Below are 24,699 nucleotides of genomic sequence, written 5' to 3'. Positions count from 1 at the left end.
GGGTGTGCAGAAGTAGAACCCTCCCTCCTACACTGATGGGAATGTAAATTAGTATAGACATTGTACAGAACAGTACGGATGTTTCTTTAAAAAACTAAAAATACATCTACCATATGATCCAGCAATCCATTGCCTGGACATATATGCAGAGAAAACATAATTTGGAAACATTCATGTACCCCAGTGTTCATTGCAGCACTGTCTCAATCATCAGTACATAGAAGCACCTAAATGTCCATCTACAGAGGAATGGATAAAGGAGATGTGGTACATACGTACAATGGAATATTACTCAGCTATTAAAAAAATAATGAAATAATGGCATTTGCAACAACATGGATGGACCTAAAGATTGTCATACTGAGTGAAGTATGCTGGACAGAGAAAGACAAATATATGATGTCACTTATATATGGAATCTAAAGAATGGTACAAATGAAAGTATTTACAAAGTAGAAATACTGTCACAAATGTAGAGAACAAATTTATGGTTACCAAGTAGGGAGAAGGGGAGTGGGATAATTGGGAGATGGGGATTGGGATTGACATATATACATTACTATATATAAAATAGATAATCAACAAATACCTACTGTATAGCACAGGGAAGTCTACCTGAAACTCTCTAATCTATGGGAAAGAGTCTAAGAAGAAGGAACGTATGTATATGTAAAATGAGGGCTTCCCTAGTGGCTCAGTGCTAAAGAATCTGACTGCCAGTGCAGGAGATGTAAGAGATGCAGCTTTGATCCCTGGATTGGGAAGATCCCCAGAGGAGGAAATGGCAACCCACTCCAGTATTCTTGCTGGGATAATCCCATGGACAGAGGAGTCTGGCAGGTATTCATGGGGTAGCAAAAGAGTCAGATGCTACTGAATACACAGAGCATATGTAAAACTGACTCACTTTGCTGTATAGCAGAACCTAACATAATACTGTAAATCAGCTACAATAAAGTTAAAGAAAAATGAAAACTTCATAAAGACAAAAATAAAAGGAAACAACTCTATTTACCATTGCATCAAAAAGAATAAAAGTAGCTAGGAATAAATCTACCTAAGGAGGCAAAGACCTTTATTCTAAAAACTATGAGATGCTGATGAAAGAAATCAAAGATGACACAATCAGATGGAAAGATATATCATGTTCTTGGATTGGAAGAATCAGTATTGTCAAAATGACTACACTTACCCAAGGCAATCTACAGATTCAGTGTAACCCCTGTGAAATTATCAGTGGCATTTTTCAAAGAACTAGAACAATAAAATTTTTGATTTGTGTGAAAACACAAAAGACCCTACACAGTCAAAGCAATCTGGAGACAGAAAGATGGAATTAGAGGAATCCGACTCCCTGGCTTCAGATTATATTGCAAAGCTACAATAAAACAGTGTGCTACTGGTGCAAGAATAGAAATACAGATCAATGGAACAAGATAGAAAACACAGAAATAAATCCACATACCTATGGTCAGTTAATCTACAAAAAGTCACAATATATAATGGAGAAAGACATTCTCTTCAAAAAGCAGTGCTGGGAAAACTGGAGAGCTCCATGTCAAAGAATGAAATTAGAACATTAACACTACACACAAAAATAAACCTAAAATGGATTAAAGACTTAAATGTAAGACCTGATACTATAAATCTCTTGGGGAGGAAATGGGCAGGGCACTCTTTGATTTAATTGCAGTAATGTCTTTTTGGATCAGCTTCCTAGTGTAATGGGAAAATAACCAAGTTCAAAAATAACCAAATTCAACCTAATTAAATTTTTGGACAGCAGAGGATCCATAAACAAAATGAATAAATGACCTATGGACTGGGAGAAAATATTTGCAAATGATGCAACCAGCAAGGGATTAATTTCCAAAAAATACGAACAGCTCATATACCTCAATATCATAAAAACAAACAACCTAATCAGAGAATGGGCAGAAGACCTAAATAGACATTTCTCCACAGAGGACATACAGATAGCCAAAAAGCACATGAAAAATGCCCAACATTGCTAATTAATAGAGAAATGCAAATCAATGGAGGTGATACCTCCAACTAGGTATCACCTCATACCAGTCAGAATGACCATCATTAGAAAGTCTACAAATAATAAATGCCAGGAGGGTGTGGTGACAAAGGAACCCTCCTTCACTGTTGTTGGGATTGTAAATAGGTCCAGCCATGATGGAGAACAGTATGGGGGTTTCTTAAAATACTAAAACTAGAGCTACTCTGTGATCCAGCAATTCTACTCCTGGGCATTATCTGGAGAGAACCATTAGTTTGAAAAAATGCATGCACCCCAGTGTTCATTACAGCACTGTTTACAATAGCCTAGAATGAAAACAACCTTTGTATATATATCACATGCATACAAACACAATGGAATATTACTCAGCCATAAAAAAACAATGAAATAATGCCATCTGCAGCAATATGGATGAACCTAGAGATTATCATACTAAGTGATATTAGTCAGAAAGAGAAGAACAAATATCATATGATATCTCTTATATGTGGAATCTACAAAAATGATGTAAATTTATATATAAAACAGAAATTGATCCACATACATAGAAAACATATCTATAATTACCAAAGGGGAGAGGGGTGAAGGATAAATTAGGAGCTTGGGATTAACATATACATACTACCATATGTAAAACATAATCAGAAAGAACTTACTGTATAGCACAGCAAACTATACTTAATAGTAACCTACAAGGGAAGTGAATCTGGAAATAATACACAGACACACATACACACTTACACACACACGTGTGTAACTGAATCACTTTACTATTCACCTGAAACTATCTCAACACTGTAAATCAACTATATTTCAAGTAAAAAAAATAAAAAGAAATAATTGCATATTAAATGTTTAAGGTTCTGCTCAAGCTTTTTGAAATTCTCTCTCTTCAAATATTCACCTCCTGTTGTTAATAGTTTGAATTTGAATGGTGAAATTAATAATAACAATTTTAAGGAATTCTCAAAATCATATATCACAAATAGTTTTTTATCATTATTATGGTCAGGATGAAGATCCATTATTAGTAGAAATAAATACAGCCTGGAGTATTTAGGAACCATCTAAGTGAATTTGAGAGTCTCTAATTATATAACTATATGTAATATACCGTGATAGTTTGTGATATATATAATAACAGATTTGGGTTTCTTTCCATCTTGTATTTTGTGGTAACACACAGATCCTAAGGAAAGACATGTTGTTAACACACTGCCTTTACTTTCACAGGAATCTTATGTTTGGAAGATGTATCAAGAAAGGTGCTGGGAATTTTTCCCAGCCGGAGACTGTTTCCGGAAACAGTATGAAGACCAGCTAAATTAATCTCAGTCCAAGATCACCTCCAAAAACCAAAACACACACACATGCACACACACACACACTCTCTTTGTCTCTGTCCTTCTGTTTCTAGACTCTGTCTCTCTCTGTTCTCTTGAAAACATCTTGCTGATGTTGTGAACTGCCAGCGTTACATGCTTTCTTGGAGTAGTGAAGCTGTGTTTCTGAAGACCTGACTCTGCTTTTCCCCCCACCTAGGGTATTTTCTTTAAGAATAATGACTGAAGAATAATCTAAATTCATACACAGACAAAATAGGAATTTTGAAAAGAAAAACATTCTGGAGATTCTCAATCATTATTATACAGACAGATTTCCTTCTGGGACTCCTGGAAATCTGCTTGCACTCTGGACATTCACAGGGAAGCGTGGCAGCCACACTCATTCAGCCTCTTTATTTCACCATCCGGAAAGGAACTCTCTAATGGTCACAGAGCACTGTAGCACTTACCAGATTGCTGTGGACACCAGTTACGAAGGGAAATAGTGCCTTACTATATGTGGGTTGAGCTATGCAGAAGATATGTGCATGAAAAAAAAATCTTTATTTTCTTTATGTCGACTTTTTTTCTTAGTTAGATTGACTTTTGTGAGTTTTTTTTTTTTTTTTTCTTTCTTTCATGCTTTTCTTCGGTGGGGGAGGGTAAGAAAAGCAGTTTGTGTGCACCTTTTGAAAAAGACGGGTGGCCTGTCTCAGGACGAGAGGAGGTTCTTCTCATTCATCCAAATTCCCACTTCCCCTCCCCCTGTGCTCCTGCTGTTATTTTGGTAATGCTCTGATGCAATATTGCAACTTTATGAAATCTTTGTATGAAAACAAAAAGACTGCAAAAAATACACTTTCAAAAGAAATAATTTATTGCATGTTTATTATGCAAGTTTAAACAAACCAAGAAAACTTTCAGAAGCAAGTTGATCCACGTGAGAGAATTTTCATGATAATTATATTCATAGTAATAAAGTGTTGTGGGCTTAATTGTGTATTTGGAGCCAGTGTCATCCACCAACAATATGATACATTATGAACTTGACAGTAGTTTTGAGTTTTTCTCTTTCTTTCAGCCACCTGTGATCAGTTGTGGATTAAGGACTTCTTTTCAGGCCATTTTTTAAATATCAAAGCTGAAGCAATATCCATTCAGGGATTTCACCAGTTGCATCAAAAAACATGGATGATAATATCAATCACTCCATTTTGAGTCCTTTTAAATGTGATGTGAATCTTTACAAATAAAAAGATTCAGAATGGAAGCAAGGTCATTTTGCAAATATTGGCGCTCTTTTATTACAAGTCTGCTTGTTAATTTTAGAATTGTAAAACTGCTCTGATTAAACTATTTAACTAACTTTCTCACCTTTTTCTTTTTCCATTTCACTTATAAACTGGGATTCATCAAAAAAGCCTTGAACTTTCAGTTGAGTGTGTCTAGGGCAATCCAAATACTGCCTTAAAGCCCATCATACTTCCCTGTAACTAAGCAGCTTTTCATCACATACGATTATGGAACCTCAGAGCTATCTAGCATTTTGAATCACCTAGCCCCACGCCTGTCATTTCTTTATCTTGGGGTCATCCAGATTTCTTAGAAACCACCAATGACAGAAAAATCATCATCTCCAAAATCATTTTCATTTTTATCCAGCTTTCTTTCATTTTAGAAAGCTCTTCCTTGTTCAGGGCAAATTTGTTTCCACATTGTAACCAGGGATTCATTTTCTGTCTTAATCTGAAAGAGGATTGGCCCACAACTTAGTGATGTATTAAATTTTCAATTGTGCATTGAACATTTGCCTTGCAAAGCATGGTGCTGGGTATCAACTGTCATTTTCCAGCTCATTGGAGCTCTCATAATATCAAAGTTGTAGTACTTAGATTTTGCATTTGTTTTCTGATATTGTAAGGGAGGAAAACTTTGCCCTTCTTCCTTTCTAGGTTCTTTGGCTGTTAAATTGATATAAGATAGATTCACAGGAGAAAAACAAACTTTGTATGTATATGAGCTCCACAAAGACATGAAAGGCAATTGAGGCTTATATACCTTCCTGAGCTCAGAAGGGGTGTGGAGGGGTCTGGGCCCTCAAAGGGAAAGAAAATAATTCACAGGAAAGTGGGAAGAGCAAATATTTGGTGAGTAGATATTTGGTAAACTTATGGATTGTCACACTAGATATAGGCAATGGGACACAAAGGAAGCTGAACAAACGGGTCCCCCGGGCTTCCCCCAGCTTCTCACACCGGCCTACACTCTTCATAGTTATGCCTGGTCAGTTCTCTTCCTAGACTAGGTCTTTAGTCTGAATTCTTTCAGACACTTAAGGTGAAGATAAAAAGCTCTTCCTGTGTCTTTTGAGGCTTGGTTGACTTCAGCTCAAAGTAATTCACACATCAAAGTGACATATTCTGGAGAAGCTCATACTAAACCTCTCAGTAACATTTTCATTAAAGAGAAGCAGTCAATTTGTGCAGTCTCCATCCCCAATCCTGCTCAGGGAGGTGAGCCCATGTATTGAGAAATTTGGATAAAATAAATGACATCAACTCTGCAAAACACCCAAGACCACGTTTCCTTTGTCACAAAACACTTCAGAGGAAGTACACAGTGGAGAGGAATAAATGTTTTTCTGGGATATAAAATCTGATAGATTCAGATCTTTTGTTTATAATGCCAAAGCCAGCTTTTACATGAAACAACAGTACAGGTGAGAGGTGAGCAAACAAATTCCTAGCAGTTACCTGGATTCTGCAGATTCTTTTGCCTGGATTCTGCAGATTCTTGTAGATTCTCCTAGTTGACTGCTCCTGGCTTTAGAACCCTAGCAGGTGACAGACAAGTACTCAGGGAGAAGCAGAGAAAGAGGCTGAATTCAGGAAAGGAAACTTCCTCCCACTAGTGGGCTCTTGGCATCAGTGTTGGAGGAAGAGGAGAGTAGTTGTGTCATTCACTTTAAAAACTGTCATTGGTTTACATGTATTGGCTGACTCATGTCAATGTATGACAAAAACCACTATAATATTGTAAAGTAATTAGCCTCCAACTAATAAAAATAAATGGAAAAAAAATAATCAAAAAAAAACCTGTCATCGGTGGTGTCAGTGGCCTACCTTTAGAGGAGGGCATCTCTATTCCCTTCTCAAGGCCTCAAAGAGGTGTTGGGAGGTGGCTTTTCTTCCTTACCATTATTATTAATTCTCCCAGGAAATGTTGCATGAATTACACTGGAACTCTCTATTTCTCTGATTAAACTCAGGGCTGCCTGACTCAATCTCAAGAAATGTAATCCCTTTAGAAATTTTCAAATATTCAAAAAATTGCCAAGAGTGCTGTAATATCATATCTTCACATCTCCACTTCCACTCTCACAACATTTTTCTCCCTTTCCTATTTACTCTTCCCCCACTATTTTTCTCTGGGAAACATTTCTTGATCCTACTTCATAAAATAAACAGTCATAGTGCTAAAGCAAGCACTTAGCTAGCTATGAGCAGAGTATAGGGGACCATGGGTCAAATGGTAGGAAACCACACACCTTGTAAACAACTAGTATCCCTAGGTAGATGAAAAGCAGGAACTTCCAGAATGACAGGAAACCATATATTTTGGGGTGTGTGGCCTGTCCTAAGTGTCCTGAACGCAAAGAAAGGTAGGAAAAGGCAGGAATTTCTGGTGTCCAAATACAACCTTTTGTTCACTATGCCCTTATTACAATAAAATAAGCCTTGCAGATAAACAATTATCATGCACCAATGCCATGACACTTCCGATCAAGGTTAAATGAAACAAAAATCCCTCTTCCCCTCAGGCAGGTGGGGCTGGGATGAAAATCAGTAAAAACAAACCCAAAAACCCTCCCTCCCAAATGAATAGTCCACTTCTTCATTTCTACGCCCCACATAACCAGTTTGCCAGAGAAACATGGCAGCCACTCAGCTGAGCCAGCCTGCTCTCCCCTTCAGAGATGTGCGTGCATGCTCAGTCACGTCTGACTCTCTGCAACTCTATGGCCTGCAGCCTGCAGGCTCCTCTGTCCACGGGATTCTCTAGGCAAGAATAGTGGACTGGGTTGCCATTTCCTCCTCCAGGGGAAATTCCTGACCCAGGGATTGAACTCACGTCTCCTGTGGCTCCTGCATTGGCCACTGATCCACCTGGGAAGCCCCTTGAGGGCATCAGTTCAGTTCAGTCGCTCAGTCGTGTTTGACTCTTTGTGACCCCCATGAATCGCAGCACGCCAGGCTCCCTGTCCATCACCAGCTCCCGGAGTTTACTCAAACTCATGCCCATCGAGTCGGTGATGCCATCCAGTCATCTCATCCTCTGTCCTCCCCTTCTCCTCCTGCTCCCAATCCCTCACAGCATCAGGGTCATTTCCAATGAGTCAACTCTTCGCATGAGGTGGCCAAAGTACTGGCGTTTCAGCTTCAGCATCAGTCCTTTCAATGAACACCCAGGACTGATCTCCTTTAGGATGGACTGGTTGGATCTCCTTGCAGTCCAAGGGACTCTCAAGAGTCTTCTCCAACACCACAGTTCAAAAGCATCAATTTTTCGGCGCTCAGCTTTCTTCACAGTCCAACTCTCACATCCATATATGACCACGGGAAAAACCACAGCCTTGACCAGACGGACCTTTGTTGGCAAAGTAATGTCTCTGCTTTTCAATATGCTATCTAGGTTGGTCATAACTTTCCTTCCAAGGAGTAAGCATCTTTTAATTTCATGGCTGCAGTCACCATCTGCAGTGATTTTGGAGCCCCCCCAAATAAAATTCTGACACTGTTTCCACTGTCTTCCCATCTATTTGCCATGCCGTGATGGGACTAGATGCCATGATGTTAGTTTTCTGAATGTTAAGCTTTAAGCCAACTTTTTCACTCTCCTCTTTCACTTTCATCAAGAGGCTTTTTAGTTCCTCTTCACTCTCCACCATAAGGGTGGTGTCATCTGTATATCTGAGGTTATTGATATTTCTTTGGGCAATCTGGCATACTATCATGTAAATTAATCCTCTCTTTACTTTCTTGACCTGCCTGTTTTGTCTCTGAATTTTTTCTGTGAGACAAGAAACTAGCCTCTTTCCTCCCTTGTACTTGACAGGTACTGTCTTACTTCCTGCCATTCATTCATTTCTCCTCCCTACCTCCCACCACCCCACCCCCGCCCTGCCCCTCACTTTCTAATTTCCCATTTTTGGACCTGTTGCTGCAAAGGTGTGGGCATGAGTCAAGGATTTAAAAGTCATCAGGGCACTCGTCAATGGAACACTCTGATCCAGATGACTGGTTCATGGGATGGGCTAAAGAGACAATGGGTCTGTCCACCCACCCGAAGGCAATTTCCACACAACAGTTTTAAGCACACAGTAAAAAGCATAAATAACACTGCCTCCTCCCTGAAGCTTATTCCTGGTTCACCTATACCTGAACATCCTTGTCTCCTCTCTGTCCCTATCTCACTCGTACTTTCCACTCTTATTTCATGCCTTACTGCACTGGAAATGGGGAAAAAATCTACCAGGCATTTTCCAATCTTGCCACTAGGTCTTATACCTCACTATGTGCAAGGCATGTCAGGAAAGGTTTCCAACCATTCTCACAGGCAGTGAAGGACCTAAACCATAGGAGCCTGACCCTCTGGATTTGCCTTATCCATCATTTAACTCTCATCAGGTTCGATTGTGTGGCAATATAAATGCAGCCTTAGAGTGTAAGAGTGTTCACACTGCAGCCCTTCAGGAGCTCTTTTGTCCAGTGGGTGGTCTGTGTGCATAACCCCTGGTGCTGGAAGCGGGGCAGTCCTGCCCCATGTGGTTGGAACTAATAGTGGTGGGACTGCATCTGGGCCGCCATCCTTTGCCACTGGCTTCTGCAAGCCACCCTGTATTCAGCCAGCCTTCTCCGTGGTCCACCAGGTGATGGGGGTCTGTCCCTGCCCCCACTGCCATCCACCTCATGCTGTTGGGACAGGGCAGGTCGTGCCAGGGTAGGGTCCATACATGGCTACGCCCCAGGGATACATGCCTGGGCACTGACATTTGCCATGCTGGCCTCCCCAGGGTCATTTAATGGGGAGTGTTTGGGGGCGTGTTCTTGCAGGACTGTTGGGCTCTCCATACCCCTAAGTGCAGACAGTACCTCCACCTTTGACCATGATATCTCCTGCCTGTGTCCAGCCCCACCACCAGCTAGAAAAGAGTGCTTGTGGGAGGGGTGGTGAGAGGGTGGCGCTGAGGTCCTGAGGTGCCTCCCACAAAAGGGAAGGGAAAGAGGGTTTTTCACAAACCATTTGCCTTAATGGCCAGTTTCCATAAATTTACCACTCTTTTAGGAAAAAAAGCTGGGATCTAAATAGGTCCTAGAACTATGAGGATGTCTACTCTAGAAGAACGGGAAACAACAGAAGGCGAAAGACTAGAGATCTGTTCAGGAAAATTGGAGATATCAAGGGAACATTTCTCCCAAAAAAGGGCACAATAAAGGACAGCAACAGTAGAGACCTAATAGACACTGAAGAGATCAAAAAAAGATGCAAAGGATACACGGAAGAACTGTATAAAAAGGATCCAAATGAATCAATTGCTACAATGGTGGGGTCAGCCACCAGAGCCAGATATTCCAGAGACTGAAGTCAAGTAGGCCTTAGGAAGTGCTGCTGTTAATAAAGCTAGTGGATGCGATGGACTTCCAAGTAGAACTATTCAAGCGCTAAAGGATGATGCCATTAAGGTGTTGCATTTGTTAGGTAGTTAGAATAGGGGAAAGGAGTCCAAAATGGCGGTGGCTAAAAGACAAGGAAGGGAAAAGCCCATGAAAATAGAGCAGAGCAAGGTCAAAGGAAGGTCCGAGGACGGGAGTGAGGACTTCAGGTAGAACAGAGCTCCTGCCTATGCCCAATTTGCGTAGGACAGGCCAAGGGGGAAGGAAAAAACATATAAAAAGAGGAGCCAAAGGGTTTTCTCTCTCTCCTTCCCATGCGTGCGTATGCTCTCGCTCTCTCTCTCTCTCCCTCTCTCTGTCTCTCTCTCCTTGGCGATGGGGCACTCTTCTCTTCACATCTTTGGATCGAGGTGCCCTCACGCCTCAAAGATGGATTTTCCTGCTGCTATCTAAATAAACCAGAGCTCTAATACTGATTTCTTTAAGAGCTATAACACAGTCTGTCCAAGACCCGAGAGCTGTGACCCGCCGAGGGGACTTTAATGTCCGTCACTCCAAATCTTTGTTGTGACGAGACAAAGAACTGAGGAGCATACACTCGCCTGACATCTATGATGCCGTGACTCAGGTTTAAGCTGGCTGAAACAACCTCCACGTGGAAGAGGCCAAGCGCAGCAGGAGCCCAACTCAGCGACGCTCCCGTGGTAGAAGCAGAACACGAAGAAAACCCAGTACAGGGGAAGGCCTGTTGTGCTGGAAACTGGGACAGTGAAAAACGAACTCAGCAGAAAGCCCACGTGGCTCAGTCTCAGATTCCAGAAGACCTCCGGTTAAGGTAGGTGGTCCTCGTCCTATGGCTGGAAGGATATGCCTAACAATTACAATCTCTCATTTCTCATTTCCTTGAACCCCCCACAAACAGGCGGGTGGCAGTGGGTGCAACTGAGGGACTCTGGAGAGGATACTCTTCGGTATGTCCCAAAGGCACTATCTGCTGGGCCCCAGTAGCTGTTACTGGGGCCGGTGGGGGTTCTTCTGTCCCTACTCTGTGCCAAGAATCAGGCCAATGAAAACTGTGAGCACAGGTCAGGAATTTAGCAGATTTTCCAGCAGGCGATGAAGGGGATTCCTTGGCACATCTTTCCCACTGCTTTTTCCTCCTATCCTTCAGTTCTATCCCGGGACTCGAGCCCAGCCAAAAAGAGGTGGATTTGTTAGGATTCAGAGGAAGCCATGCTTCAGGGTGTGGGCCATTGCCGAGGGCAAGGGTTTGGGCCATGGAATGCACCTTAGTAAGTTTTGCAGGCCCGGGGTTAATTCATATGCTAATGAGCGGGAGGATCATCCCAGCCATTGGGGAACCACCCACTCCTCCCTCTTTTGACAGTGCCTTAGGGCTGTTCTGCCACCACTGGGTGTGTCTTTTTTTTTTTTTCCATTTATTTTTATTAGTTGGAGGCTAATTACTTTACAATATTGCAGTGGTTTTTGTCATACATTGACATGAATCAGCCATGGATTTACATGTGTTCCCCATCCCGATCCCCCCTCCCATCTCCCTCTCTACCCGATCCCTCTGTTTTCTCAGTGCACCAGGCCTGAGCACTTGTCTCATGCATCCAACCTGGGCTGGTGATCTGTTTCACTATAGATAATATACATGTTTCGATGCTGTTCTCTCGAAACATCCCACCCTCGCCTTCTCCCACAGAGTCCAAAAGTCTGTTCTGTACATCTGTGTCTCTTTTTCTGTTTTGCATATAAGGTTATTGTTACCATCTTTCTAAATTCCATATTTATGTGTTAGTATGCTGTAATGTTCTTTATCTTTCTGGCTTACTTCACTCTGTATAATAGGCTTCAGTTTCATCCATCACATTAGAACTGATTCAAATGAATTCTTTTTAATGGCTGAGTAATATTCCATGGTGTATATATACCACAACTTCCTTATCCATTCGTCTGCTGATGGGCATCTAGGTTGCTACCATGTCCTGGCTATTATAAACAGTGCTGCGATGAACATTGGGGTGCACGTGTCTCTTTCAGATCTGGTTTCCTCAGTGTGTATGCCCAGGAGTGGGATTGCTGGGTCATATGGCAGTTCTATTTCCAGTTTTTTAAGAAATCTCCACACTGTTCTCCAAAGCAGCTGTACTAGTTTGCATTCCCACCAACAGTGTAAGAGGGTTCCCTTTTCTCCACACGCTTTCCAGCATTTATTGCTTGTAGACTTTTGGATGGCAGCCATCCTGACTGGTGTGTAATGGTACCTCATTGTGGTTTTGATTTGCATTTCTCTGATGATGAGTGATGTTGAGCATCTTTTCATGTGTTTTTTAGCCATATGTATGTCTTCTTTGGAGAAATGTCTGCTTAGTTCTTTGGCCCATTTTTTGATTGGGTCATTTATTTTTCTGGAATTGAGCTTCAGGAGTTGCTTGTATATTTTTGAGATTAGTCCTTTGTCTGTTGCTTCGTTTGCTATTATTTTCTCCCAATCTGAGGGCTGTCTTTTCACCTTGCTTATAGTTTCCTTTGTTGTGCAAAAGCTTTTAAGTTTCATTAGGTCCCATTTGTTTATTTTTGCTTTTATTTCCAATATTCTGGGAGGTGGGTCATAGAGGATCTTGCTGTGATTTATGTCGGAGAGTGTTTTGCCTATGTTCTCCTCTAGGAGTTTTATAGTTTCTGGTCTTACATTTAGATCGTTAATCCATTTTGAGTTTATTTTTGTGTATGGTGTTAGAAAATGTTCTAGTTTCATTCTTTTACAAGTGGTTGACCAGTTTTCCCAGCACCACTTCTTAAAGAGGTTGTCTTTTTTCCATTGTATATCCTTGCCTCCTTTGTCGAAGATAAGGTGTCCATAGGTTCATGGATTTATCTCTGGGCTTTCTATTCTCTTCCATTGATCTATATTTCTGTCTCTGTGCCAGTACCATACTGTCTTCATGCCTGTGGCTTTGTAGTAGAGCCTGAAGTCAGGCAGGTTGATTCCTCCAGTTCCATTCTTCTTTCTCAAGATTACTTTGGCTATTCGAGGTTTTTTGTATTTCCATACAAATTGAGAAATTATTTGTTCTAGTTCTGTGAAAAATACTGATGGTAGCATAATAGGGATTGCATTGAATCTATAGATTGCTTTGGGTAGTATAGCCATTTTGACAATATTGATTCTTCCAATCCATGAACACGGTATGTTTCTCCATCTGTTTGTGTCCTCTTTGATTTCTTTCATCAGTGTTTTCTAGTTTTCTATGTATAGGTCTTTTGTTTCTTTAGGTAGATATACTCTTAAGTATTTTATCCTTTTTGTTGCAATGATGAATGGTATTGTTTCCTTAATTTCTCTTTCTGTTTTCTCATTGTTAGTGTATAGGAATGCAAGGGATTTCTGTGTGTTAATTTTATATCCTGCAACTTTACTATATTCATTGATTATCCCTAGTAATTTTCTGGTAGAGTCTTTAGGGTTTTCTATGCAGAGGATCATGTCATCTGCAAACAGCGAGAGTTTTACTTCTTCTTTTCCTATCTGGATTCCTTTTACTTCTTTTTCTGCTCTGATTGCTGTGGCCAGCACTTCCAAAACTATGTTGAATAGTAGTGGTGAGAGTGGACACCCTTGTCTTGTTCCTGATTTTAGGGGAAATGCTTTCAATTTTTCACCATTGAGGGTAATGCTTGCTGTGTGTTTGTCATATATAGATTTTATTATGTTGAGGTATGTTTCTTCTATTCCTGCTTTCTGGAGAGTTTTAATCATAAATGGGTGTTGAATTTTGTCAAAGGTTTTCTCTGCATCTATTGAGATAATCATATGGTTTTTATCTTTCAATTTGTTAATGTGGTGTATTACATTGATTGATTTGTGGATATTAAAGAATCCTTGCATTCCTGGGATAAAACCCACTTGGTCACGGTGTATGATTTTTTTAATATGTTATTGGCTTCAGTTTGCTAGAATTTTGTTAAGGATGCTTGCATCTATGTTCATCAGTGATATTGGCCTGTAGTTCTCTTTTTTTGTGTGTGGCATCTTCGTCTGGTTTTGGAATTAGGGTGATGGTGGCCTCATAGAATGAGTTTGGAAGTTTACCTTCTCCTGAAATTTTCTGGAAGAGTTTGAGTAAGATAGGTGTTAGCTCTTCTCTAAATTTTTGGTAGAATTTAGCTGTGAAGCCGTCTTGTCCTGGGCTTTTGTTTGCTGGAAGATTTCTGATTACAGTTTCGATTTCCTTGCTTGTGATGAGTTTGTTAAGATCTTCTATTTCTTCCTGGTTCAGTTTTGGAAAGTTATACTTTTCTAAGAATTTGGCCATTTCTTCCAAGTTGTCCATTTTATTGGCATAGAGCTGCTGGTAGTAGTCTCTTGTGATCCTTTGTATTTCAGTGTTGTCTGTTGTGATATCTCCATTTTCATTTCTAATTTTGTTGATTTGGTTCTTCTCCCTTTGTTTTTTGATGAGTCTTGCTAATGGTTTGTAAATTTTGTTTATTTTTTCAAAAAACCAGCTTTTAGCTTTGTTGATTTTCGCTATGGTCTCTTTAGTTTCTTTTGCATTTACTTCTGCCCTAATTTTTAAGATTTCTTTCCTTCTACTAACCCTGGGGTTCTTCATTTCTTCCTTCTCTAGTTGCTTTAGGTGTAGAGTTAGGTTATCTATTTGCCTTTTTTTTGTTTCTTGAGGTAAGCCTGTAATGCTATGAACCTTCCCCTTAGCACTGCTTTTACAGTGTCCCATAGGTTTTGGGTTGTTGTGTTTTCATTTTCATTCATTTCTATGCATATTTTGATTTCTTTTTTTATTTCTTCTATGATTTGTTGGTTATTCAGAAGCATGTTATTTAGCCTCCATATGTTTGAATTTTTAACAATTTTTTCCCTGTAATTGAGATCTAATCTTACCGCACTGTGGTCAGAAAAGATGACTGGAATGATTTCATTTTTTTTGAATTTACCAAGACTAGATTTATGGCCCAGGATGTGATCTATTCTGGAAAAGGTTCCGTGTGCACTTGAGAAAAAGGTGAAGCTGATTGTTTTGGGGTGAAATGTCCTATAGATATCAATTAGGTCTAGCTGGACCATTGTGTCATTTAAAGTTTGTGTTTCCTTGTTAATTATCTGTTTAGTTGATCTATCCATAGGTGTGAGTGGGGTATTAAAGTCTCCCATTATTATTGTGTTGCTATTAATTTCCTCTTTCATACTTGTTAGCATTTGCCTTACATACTGTGGTGCTCCTATGTTGGGTGCATATATATTTATAATTGTTATATCTTCTTCTTGGATTGATCCTTTGATCATTATGTAGTGTCCTTCTTTGTCTCTTTTCACAGCCTTTATTTGAAAGTCTATTTTATCTGATATGAGTATTGCGACTCCTGCTTTCTTTTGGTCTCCATTTGCGTGAAATATTTTCTTCCAGCCCTTCACTTTTAGTCTGTATGTGTCTCTTGTTTTGAGGTGGGTCTCTTGTAGACAGCATATATAGGGGTCTTGTTTTTGTATCCATTCAGCCAGTCTTTGTCTTTTGGTTGGGGCATTCAACCCATTTAAATTTAAGGTAATTATTGATTGGTATGGTCCCATTGCCATTTAGTCTGTTGTTTTGGGTTCACGTTTATACAATCTTTCTGCATTTCCTGTCTAGCAAAGATCCTTTAGCATTTGTTGAAGAGCTGGTTTGGTGGTGCTGAATTCTCTCAACTTTTGCTTGTCTGCAGAGCTTTTGAATTCTCTTTAATATCTGAATGAGATCCTTGCTGGGTACAGTAATCTAGGCTGTAGGTTATTCTCATTCATTACTTTAAGTATGTCCTTAAAGTCCATTCCCTTCTGGCCTGGAGGGTTTCTATTGATAGATCAGCTGTTATCCTTATGGGAATCCCTTTGTGTGTTATTTGTTGTTTCTCCCTTGCTGCTTTTAATATTTGTTCTTTGTGTTTGATCTTTGTTAATTTGATTAATATGTGTCTTGGGGTGTTTTGCCTTGGGTTTATCCTGTTTGGGATTCTCTGGGCTTCTTGGACTTGGGTGGCTATTTCCTTCCCCATTTTAGGGAAGTTTTCAGCTATTATCTCCTCGAGTATTTTCTCATGGTCTTTCTTTTTGTCTTTTTCTTCTCGGATTTCTCTGATTGGAATGTTGGGGCGTTTCACATTGTCCCAGAGGTCCCTGAGGTTGTCCTCATTTCTTTTGATTCTTTTTTCTTTTTTCGTCTCTGCTTCATTTATTTCCATCATTTTATCTTCTACCTCACTTATCCTATCTTATTAATTCATATGCTAATGAGCAGGAGGATCATCCCAGCCCTTGGGGAACCACCCACTCCTCTCTCTTTTGACAGTGCCTTAGGGCTGTTCTGCCACCTCTGGGTGTGTCTTTTGGCTTATAGATTGGGGATTAAGGTTTACCTGAATTTGACTTGTCATTTTGGACCCAACTGATTTTAATCGGTATATGTTATGCCCTTGTGCTATGTCATTCTTTCAAAGGTTGTGCTCTGCCCCCCTTTCCCTCCTGTTTCATGCTCCTTTCCTCAGCCCCATCCGGGTCCACAATGCTGCCTCTACAATCTTCTAGAGGGACAACCAGAAGATAGCTGGCCTTGGGAGGGAAATACTGTATCCCCTTAATCCTACCTAGCACTGGTCACACTGGAGACTTTGGGGACGCCCAAACTCCAGCCCGGGGTCCCAGGAGGTCATCACGCCTTGACCTGCCTAGGGATCTGGTCCTCAAAAGGTTGTCACGCCTCAAACTTTTGGGGATCCTCTAGTCCCAAGGGTCCCAGGAGGTCGTCACGCCTCAACCTGCCCGGGGACCCAATTCTCAGGAGGCTGTCATGCCTCGACCTGTCTGGGGATTCGATCTCTAGGAGGCTGTCATGCCTCAGCTTGTCTGCGGATCTGCAGCCTAACCCGGGGATGCCTGGCTCTCAGGTTGCTACAGTTCTGGGTAGGATGAGCTTCAGAAAGCTACTAGTCTTTTTCTTTTCTGTTTCCTCCCTAACATGACTGTCTTTCAGATGGGAAATAAACAATCCATATCCCAGCAGACACCCTTGAGATGCATCCTTGACAACTGGATGACCCTGAACATACTAGGGTCTTAAAGGAAGCCTGGAGGTATGCAACAGGGCTTCACATGTCAAATGATAGATACCCAGTAGGAGAAACTGCAATCCCCTCCTCCGATCCTAACTGGAATTATAATGACCCTGAACACATCTGGAAAAGGGATCATTTTCTAATCTGTGTGAAGGCAGGACTAAAAGCAGCCCAGTAAAAACTAACCAGCTATGCCCGGTCTTAGCAATAACTCAGGAGCCCAATGAGAACCCCACTCCCTTTCTGGAAAGGCTAAAAGAGTCCCTCCAAAAGTTTACCTATTTGGACTTAGACTCTTACGAGGGACAGGTGATTTTAAAGGACAAATTCCTGTCTCAATATGCATCAGATATCAGAATTAAGTTACAACAGCTACAGCAGCAGGACTCTGCTTCCTCTCTAGATGAGATGATCCAAACAGCCACCAATAGCTTTTATAACAGAGAACAGGAGAAAGAGGCCAAGGCCCAGGAGAGGGAGAGAAAGATAGAGACAAGGCATTCCCAGATGCTGGCTGTCCTCCAGGGAAGCCCTATGGCACACCCTGTTTCCTTAAATGACAAGGTACCGAGGCTAATGCCTAATCTGTAGACAGGCAGGGCATTGGTCCAAAGAGTGTCCTAACGTGACAAATCTCCTAGAATGGCTTGCCACAAATGCCATCAACTGGGACACTGGGTAGCACTCTGCCCTTGGGACCCAAGAGCCTCAAGGTCAAGGGCCAAGCCTTCCCTCAGGATGGTTCAAGAGGACTGAAGCGCCCATTCCAGTCAGCCCGCCTGTCACAGATAACCATCACAGGGTTGGAGCCAAGGGTGCAACTGGATGTGGCAGGTAGGTCTGAGAATTTCTTGGTTGACACAGGGGCTATCTACTCTGTCTTGATCTCCTACTCCGGAGCCTTCTCCTCCCAAACATGTACCATTTTGGGTGCTACAGGAAAAGCAACTACTAAAAGATTCACCCAAGCACTTCTTTGTTGCTGGGATGGACAGATATTTTCCCACCAGTTTCTGGTGGTTCCTGAGTGTCCTACTCCCTTAATGGGAACAGACATACTCATTAAACTGGGGAGACATACTCACTTACCTTGTGATGGGAAGCTTTTCAGTCCCTAGGGTCCTACAGCTTCTGGTTACTACTGAAGAATCCATTACACCTTCTCCAATAGAGAGAGAACAAAAACTATAGGAGGACAAAATTAACCCCCAGTTGTGAGACCAGGGGATTCCTGGACTAGCCTGCCAAGCTGAACCGGTCATCATTGTCCTCCGAGATCCCACTCGGTTTCCTAACTGGAAACAATATCCTCTCAAAAGAGAGGTTTGGGAGGTACTACAGCCTTTAATAAATAAATTCCTTGCTTGTGGGCTATTGGTCCCCACCAGTTCTCCAAATAACACCCCAATCCTCTCAGTAAAGAAAAAGGACAGAGCTTGGCGAATGGTTCAAGATCTCCAGATCATAAATGAAGCTGTAGTCCCCCTCCAACTCACAGTACCCAATCCCTATGTAATCTTGGGAAAAATCCCACCCAGTGCCAAGTGGTTTACAGTCTTGGATCTCAAAGATGCATTTTTCTGCATACCACTGGCTAAAGAATCCCAATATCTTTTTGCCTTTGAGTGGGAGGGCCCAGGAGAAAAATACCAACAGATGACTTGGACAGTATTACCTCAAGGGTTCAGAGACATCCCCCACTTGTTTGGACAGGCCCTTAGCCGGGATCTCCTAGATCTGGACCTGGGGCCTAATGGGAAAATATTAAAATACATAGATGACCTACTAATCTGCTCTTCAGATGAGAAAAGTGCCCAACAACATGCAATTCAGGTTCTAAACTTTTTGGCAGAAAGGGGGATAAAGTCTCCCGTGCTAAGGCACAGATGGTCGAGACAAAGGTTGCTTACCTGGGAGTTCAGATTACACACGGGTCCAGGAGGCTGTCCTTTGATCGGAATCCTCCAGTTGCCCTCCCCCACGACTCGAAAACAATTGCGAGCTTTCCTGGGGCTAACTGGGTATTGTAGAATCTGGATACCCAACTACGGTCTTATTGCCCAGCCCTTATATAAAAGCTTAAAGGGACGAGATGATTCAATCCCACTGATGTGGGGAACTCCTTGAAAGAAGGCAGAGGCTACACTAAAACAGGCCTTAACTCAAGCACCTACCTTGAGGTGGCCAGATTCAAAAAAAGCATTCCAACTTTATGTCCATGAAAGAGAGGGGATAGCCTTGGGGGTGTTAACTCAAAGGTTGGGTTCTGAGCCCCAGCCTGTAACCTACTTATCCAAGAGACCTGACCCAACTACCCAAGGCTGCCCCCCCGCCTTCGAAATCTTGCAGCTAATGCAATCATGATAGAAGATGCTTTAAAACTCTCCTTTGGGGGCAAACTAACTATTTTTACCAGCCACTAAGTAAAACAGCTCCTAAATGGGAGAGGCCATTTGTGGATGTCTGATCAAAGAATCCTCAGATATCAAGTAATACTGATGGAAAATCCAGGCCTCACTATATCCCCCTTCGAGGTTCTTAACCCAGCCACCCTCCTGCCTACCCCCGAGGGCTCTCTCCCCTTTCACTCCTGTCTAGAAACCTTGGACCACTGAACAAAACCCAGAGAAGGATTGTCAGAAGATCCTCTGGCCAATCCTGAGGAAATCTGGTACGCTGACAAAGCAGCTTTGTCTTGGATGGAAAAAGAAGAGCTGGATATGCAGTAGTCTCCAATTTTGAGACCATAGAGGCTAAGCCTCTACCACAAGGTACTTCAGCCCAACTAGCTGAGCTCATAGCCCTGACTTGAGCTTTAGAGCTGAGAAAAGGAAAAAGAATAGCCATTTACACTGACTCCAAGTATGCCTTTCTGGTGCTACATGCACATGCTGCTATTTGGAAAGAAAGGGGCCACTTGACCACCCGAGTGTCCCCAATCAAATATGGTGATCAAATCCTTAGATTCTTGGAGGCAGTCCATCTGCCCACTGAGGTTTCAGGCTCCCACTTTAAAGGACACCAAAAAGGGAGCACAGATGTGGCATGAGGAAACCAAGCAGCCGATCAGGCAGCTAAGAGAGCAGCATTACAGAACCATGACCTAAATAGGGATTGCCACCTTAGTTCCACAGACTAACTTGCCAGAAACTCCTTCACATAAATGAAGGTGAAACTCTTAAAGCTAAGAGTGAGGGCTATCAAGAAGACCATATGGGGTCGTTCCAAAAGGAGGGACTCGTTTTTCTGCCTGGGAACCTCCAATGGAAGTTGGTTAACTCCTTACATGCCACCACTCATTTAGGAGAAAAGGCCCTTCAAAGATTACTAGAAAGGTCTTTCAGAGGAACAGGCTCCCAAAAAACTATAAGACAAGTGGTTTCCTCTTGTCCCACTTGCCAATTAAACAACCCCCAAGGAGCTCAAAGACCCCAGCTGGCCCAGTCCATCCAACGACATGGGACCTATCCAGGAGAGGACTGGCAGATGGACTTCACCCAGATGCCAGTTTCTCAAGGGTATAAATACCTATTAGTCATGATAGATACATTCTCAGGATGAATTGAAGGCTTTCCCACCCGGACTGAGGAGGTTGAGGAGGTGGTAAAAAAACTGCTCCATGAAATCATTCCAAGGTTTGGTCTTCCCAGGTCATTACAAAGTGACAATGGAACATCATTTACTTCTAAGGTCACCCAAGGGGTCTCTAAAGCATTGGGCATTATCTCCATTGTGCCTGGAGGCCTCAGTCTTCAGGAAAAGTAGAAAGAGCCAATCAATTCTTAATATCAGCGATAAAAAAGATAACCCAAGAGACCTCCCTGGGAGGGAAGGAGGCTTTACCAATAGCTCTCCTCCGTACCCATATTGCCCCTAAGAAACAGGTTGGTTTTAGTCCTTATGAGTTGCTATATGGGAGACCTTTTGTTTATGTCAATGACCTCTTCTTAGATCCAGAGGTTCAGACCTTCCAGTCTTATACCATGGCCATTGGGCAATTCCAACAGGATATATGCTTGTAGGGTATGAACCAGGACCCACAAGACTCTAAGGAGTCATCACTATATGCTCCAGGGACACAAGTCATAATTAAAGTCTGGAAAGATGGGTCCCCAAAGGCTCAACTCCAGCCCACATGGAAGGGCCCCTACCCTGTAATACTTTCTACTCCCACAGCGGCCAAGGTTCCAGGACATGACTCCTGGATTCACTATTCATGAGTCAAGCCATGGAAGAAAAGAGAAGAGGACACTCAATACACCTTTGAGCCCTTGGGAGATCTCAGATACCTATTCAGGACTACAAATGAGTGCCATTCTAATGAACAACCCCAAAATCTGGTCTCTGGGGATAAGATTTCTCAGGATAACTCTAAAGAGCCAACACAACTTGGCAGGGATAGTACTCCAAAACAGACAGGAGATAGATCTTCTGATCTCTGAACAAGGAGAGACTTGAGCCATCCTGGCTATGTGAATTTGAAATTAGCTAATGCCCCTACTAGTCCTTGTTATGCCATACTGATGCTGCTTATGATTGTTCCATGCATTATCAATTGTCTAACCTGTTTTGTCTCTGCTCAGGTCAACAAACTACAACATGCAGTGCCAGTTCAACAAAGATACAAAACTACAGCTGACAACGGAAAACATCATTCCGCTTAGATGGACACTGCTATAAGGACTCTGAGGCCTGAGACTAGCAAGAGGGGGAGGCCCAATACCCCTCGCCATCCCAGTTCAGCAGGAAGAAGCCAGAAAGACCTCGACGCCCCTATTCCCAAAGAATTGGGCCTCCCATCTCCTGAGGGGGGAATGTTAGGTAGGTAGAATAGGGAAAAGGAGTCCAAAATGGCGGTGGCTAAAAGACAAGGAAGGGAAAAGCCAGCGAAAATAGAGCAGAGCAAGGTCAAAGGAAGGTCCGAGGACCAGAGTAAGGACTTCAGGTAGAGCAGCGCTCCTGCCTAAGCTCAATTTGCATAGGACAGGCCCAGGGGGAAGGAAAAAACATATAAAAAGAGGAGTCAAAGGGTTTTCTCTCTCTCTCTCTTTCCCACGCGTGTGTATGCTCTCTCTCTCTCTCTCTCTCCCCCACGCGATGGGGCACTCCTCTCTTCGCGTCTTTGGATCGACGTTCCCTCACGCCTCGAAGATGGATTTTCCTGATATTATCTAAATAAATAGAGCTGTAACACTGAGCTGTAACACTGATTTCTTTAAGAGCTATAACACAGTCTGTCCAAGACCTGAGAGCTGTGACCTGCTGAGGGGGCTTTAATGTCCGTCACTCCCAATCTTTGTTGTGACGAGACAAAGAACCAAGGAGCATACACCCACCTGACACATTTAATATGTCAACAAATTTGGAAGACCCAGCAGTGGCCACAGGACTGGAAAAGGTCAATTCCCAAGAGCGGTAGTACTAAAGAATGTGCTAACCATTGGACAACTGCACTCATCTTCCATGCTGGTAAGGTCATGCATAAAATCTTGCACGCTGGGCTTCAGCATTATGAAAACCAGAACTTTCAAATGTCCAAGCTGGGTTTTGAAAAGGAAGAGGAACCAGAGATCAAATTGCCAACATCACTGGATCATGGAGAAAGCTAGGGAATTCCAGAAAAACATCTACCTCTGTTTCGTTGACTATGCTGAAGCCTTTGGCTGTGAGGATCATGAGAAACTGTGAAAAGCTCTTAAAGAGATGGGAATACCAGACCATCTTATCTGTCTCATGAGAAACCTGTATGCAGGTCAAGAAGCGATAGTTAGAACCCTGTATATAACAACTGATTGGCTCATGATTGAGAAAGAAGCACGACAGGGCTGTCTGCTGTCACCCTGTTTGTTTAACCTATATGCTGAGCACATCATGAGAAATGCTGGGCTGGATGAGCTCCTATCTTGAGCTGGAATCAAGATAGGAGGTAGAAACATAAACAACCTCAGATATGTGGATGAAACCACTCTAATGGCAGAAAGCGAAGAGAAACTAAAGAGCCTCTAGATAAGAGTGAAGGAGGAGGGTGAAAGAACCGGCTTAAAACTAAACATTAAAAAACCAAGATCAAAAAAAAAAACAAAAAAAAAAAAAACAAAAAACCAAGATCATGGCATCCAGCTCCATTACTTCATGGCAAATAGAAGGGTAAAAGGTGGAAATAGTGACAGATTTCCTCTTCGTGGGCTCTAAAATCACTGTGGACAGTGACTGCAGCCATGAAATCAGAAGACAATTGCTTCTTGGCAGGAAAGCTATGACAAACCTAGACAGGGTGTTGAAAAGCAGAGACATTACTCTGCCAACAAAGGTACATATAGTCAAGGCTGTAATCTTCACAGTGGTCATGTATGGTTGTGAAAGCTGGACCATTAAGAAGGCAGATGCTTTCAAACTATGGTGCTAGAGAAGACTCCTGAAAGTCCCTTGGACAACAAGGAGATCAAACCAGTCAATCTTTAAGGAAATCAACCCTGAATACTCATTGGAAGGACTGATGCTGAAGCTAAAGCTCCAATATTTTGGTCATCTTTTTGAATAGCTGACTCACTGGAAAGGTCCCTGATGCTGGGAAAGATTGAGGACAGGAGAAGAGGGTGTCAGAGGATGAGATGGCTGGATGACATCACCAATGCAATGGAAGCAAACTTGGGCAAACTTTAGGAGATAGTGAGAGACAAAGAAGCCTGGTGTGCAGCAGTCCATAGGGTTGTAGAGAGTTGGACATGACTGGGCAATGGAACAGCAACAACAATTCTAGAAGAACATACCCCAGAACACAGAGGTTAATAAATGGCCATAGAATCTAGTATAGAGAAGACTTCAGGAAGGTCACTCATCTTGGGCACTGAAGGTGCCAGGATAGGACAGAGACCCCTGGATGCTAGGGCCAGTAGGACCACCACATGGGGGAGAAGCTAACCCCAGCTGTGGCCAGTGTCAACAGGACTAAGTGGACGGGGATGTCTGGAACCAGTCATGTCTTCAGAAATGCCCTCTGGATCTCCTAATGTTAGTGATTCTCTCTGTTATGGGCGCACCCTCTCCATGAAGGAACAATGGGAAACTCTTCCTCCATCCCCACGGACTCACCCCTCAGGTGGTTCTGAGTCACTGGGACAAGTTTTATCTAGATTCTTTAAAATAAGAAAATCTCGCTTTCTTTTGTAACACAGCGTGGCTGAATATAATCTTGGAGATGATGAAGCCTGGCCAGAAAATGAAAGCCTCAATTATAATATCACCCTACAGTTAGACATCTCTTGTAAAAGGCAGGGGAAATGGACAGAAGTTTCTATATTCAGGCTTTTATAATCCTATGAGAGAACCCAGAGCTCTGCAAGTCCTATGTGAGACAGCCCCCCTGCCAGCTGGGACCCATGCACGCTACACAAAAGCCCTCTCTAGTGGCATCTTGGAGATGGAACTAGATGGCAACTTGGAGAGGAACATGAGCCCCAGACAGAAGACTCATGACCCAGTGCTCTTCCACCAATTTCATACCCTCCCTGCCCTACAAGCCTCTTTACTCTTTGGAACCAAAAGTGCAGCC

The 24,699-nt window shown here is 42.3% G+C and overlaps 1 protein-coding gene across 1 annotated transcript in view; it reads left to right on the top strand.

The window, feature by feature from the left end:
- Nucleotides 1-4,905, top strand: part of RYR2 (ryanodine receptor 2) — an 813,831-nt gene extending 808,926 nt beyond the window's left edge. The window contains exon 106 of the mRNA XM_065922240.1: nt 3,263-4,905. Within this exon, the coding sequence (XP_065778312.1) occupies nt 3,263-3,358 (96 nt within the window). The 3' untranslated portion in view covers nt 3,359-4,905. The remainder of the gene's footprint in view (nt 1-3,262) is intronic.
- The last annotated feature ends 19,794 nt before the right edge of the window (nt 4,906-24,699 follow it).

Source organism: Muntiacus reevesi, chromosome 2 (assembly GCF_963930625.1).
Source record: "Muntiacus reevesi chromosome 2, mMunRee1.1, whole genome shotgun sequence".
Taxonomy (NCBI): domain Eukaryota; kingdom Metazoa; phylum Chordata; class Mammalia; order Artiodactyla; family Cervidae; genus Muntiacus; species Muntiacus reevesi.
This window is presented reverse-complemented; position numbering and strand designations above follow the sequence as displayed.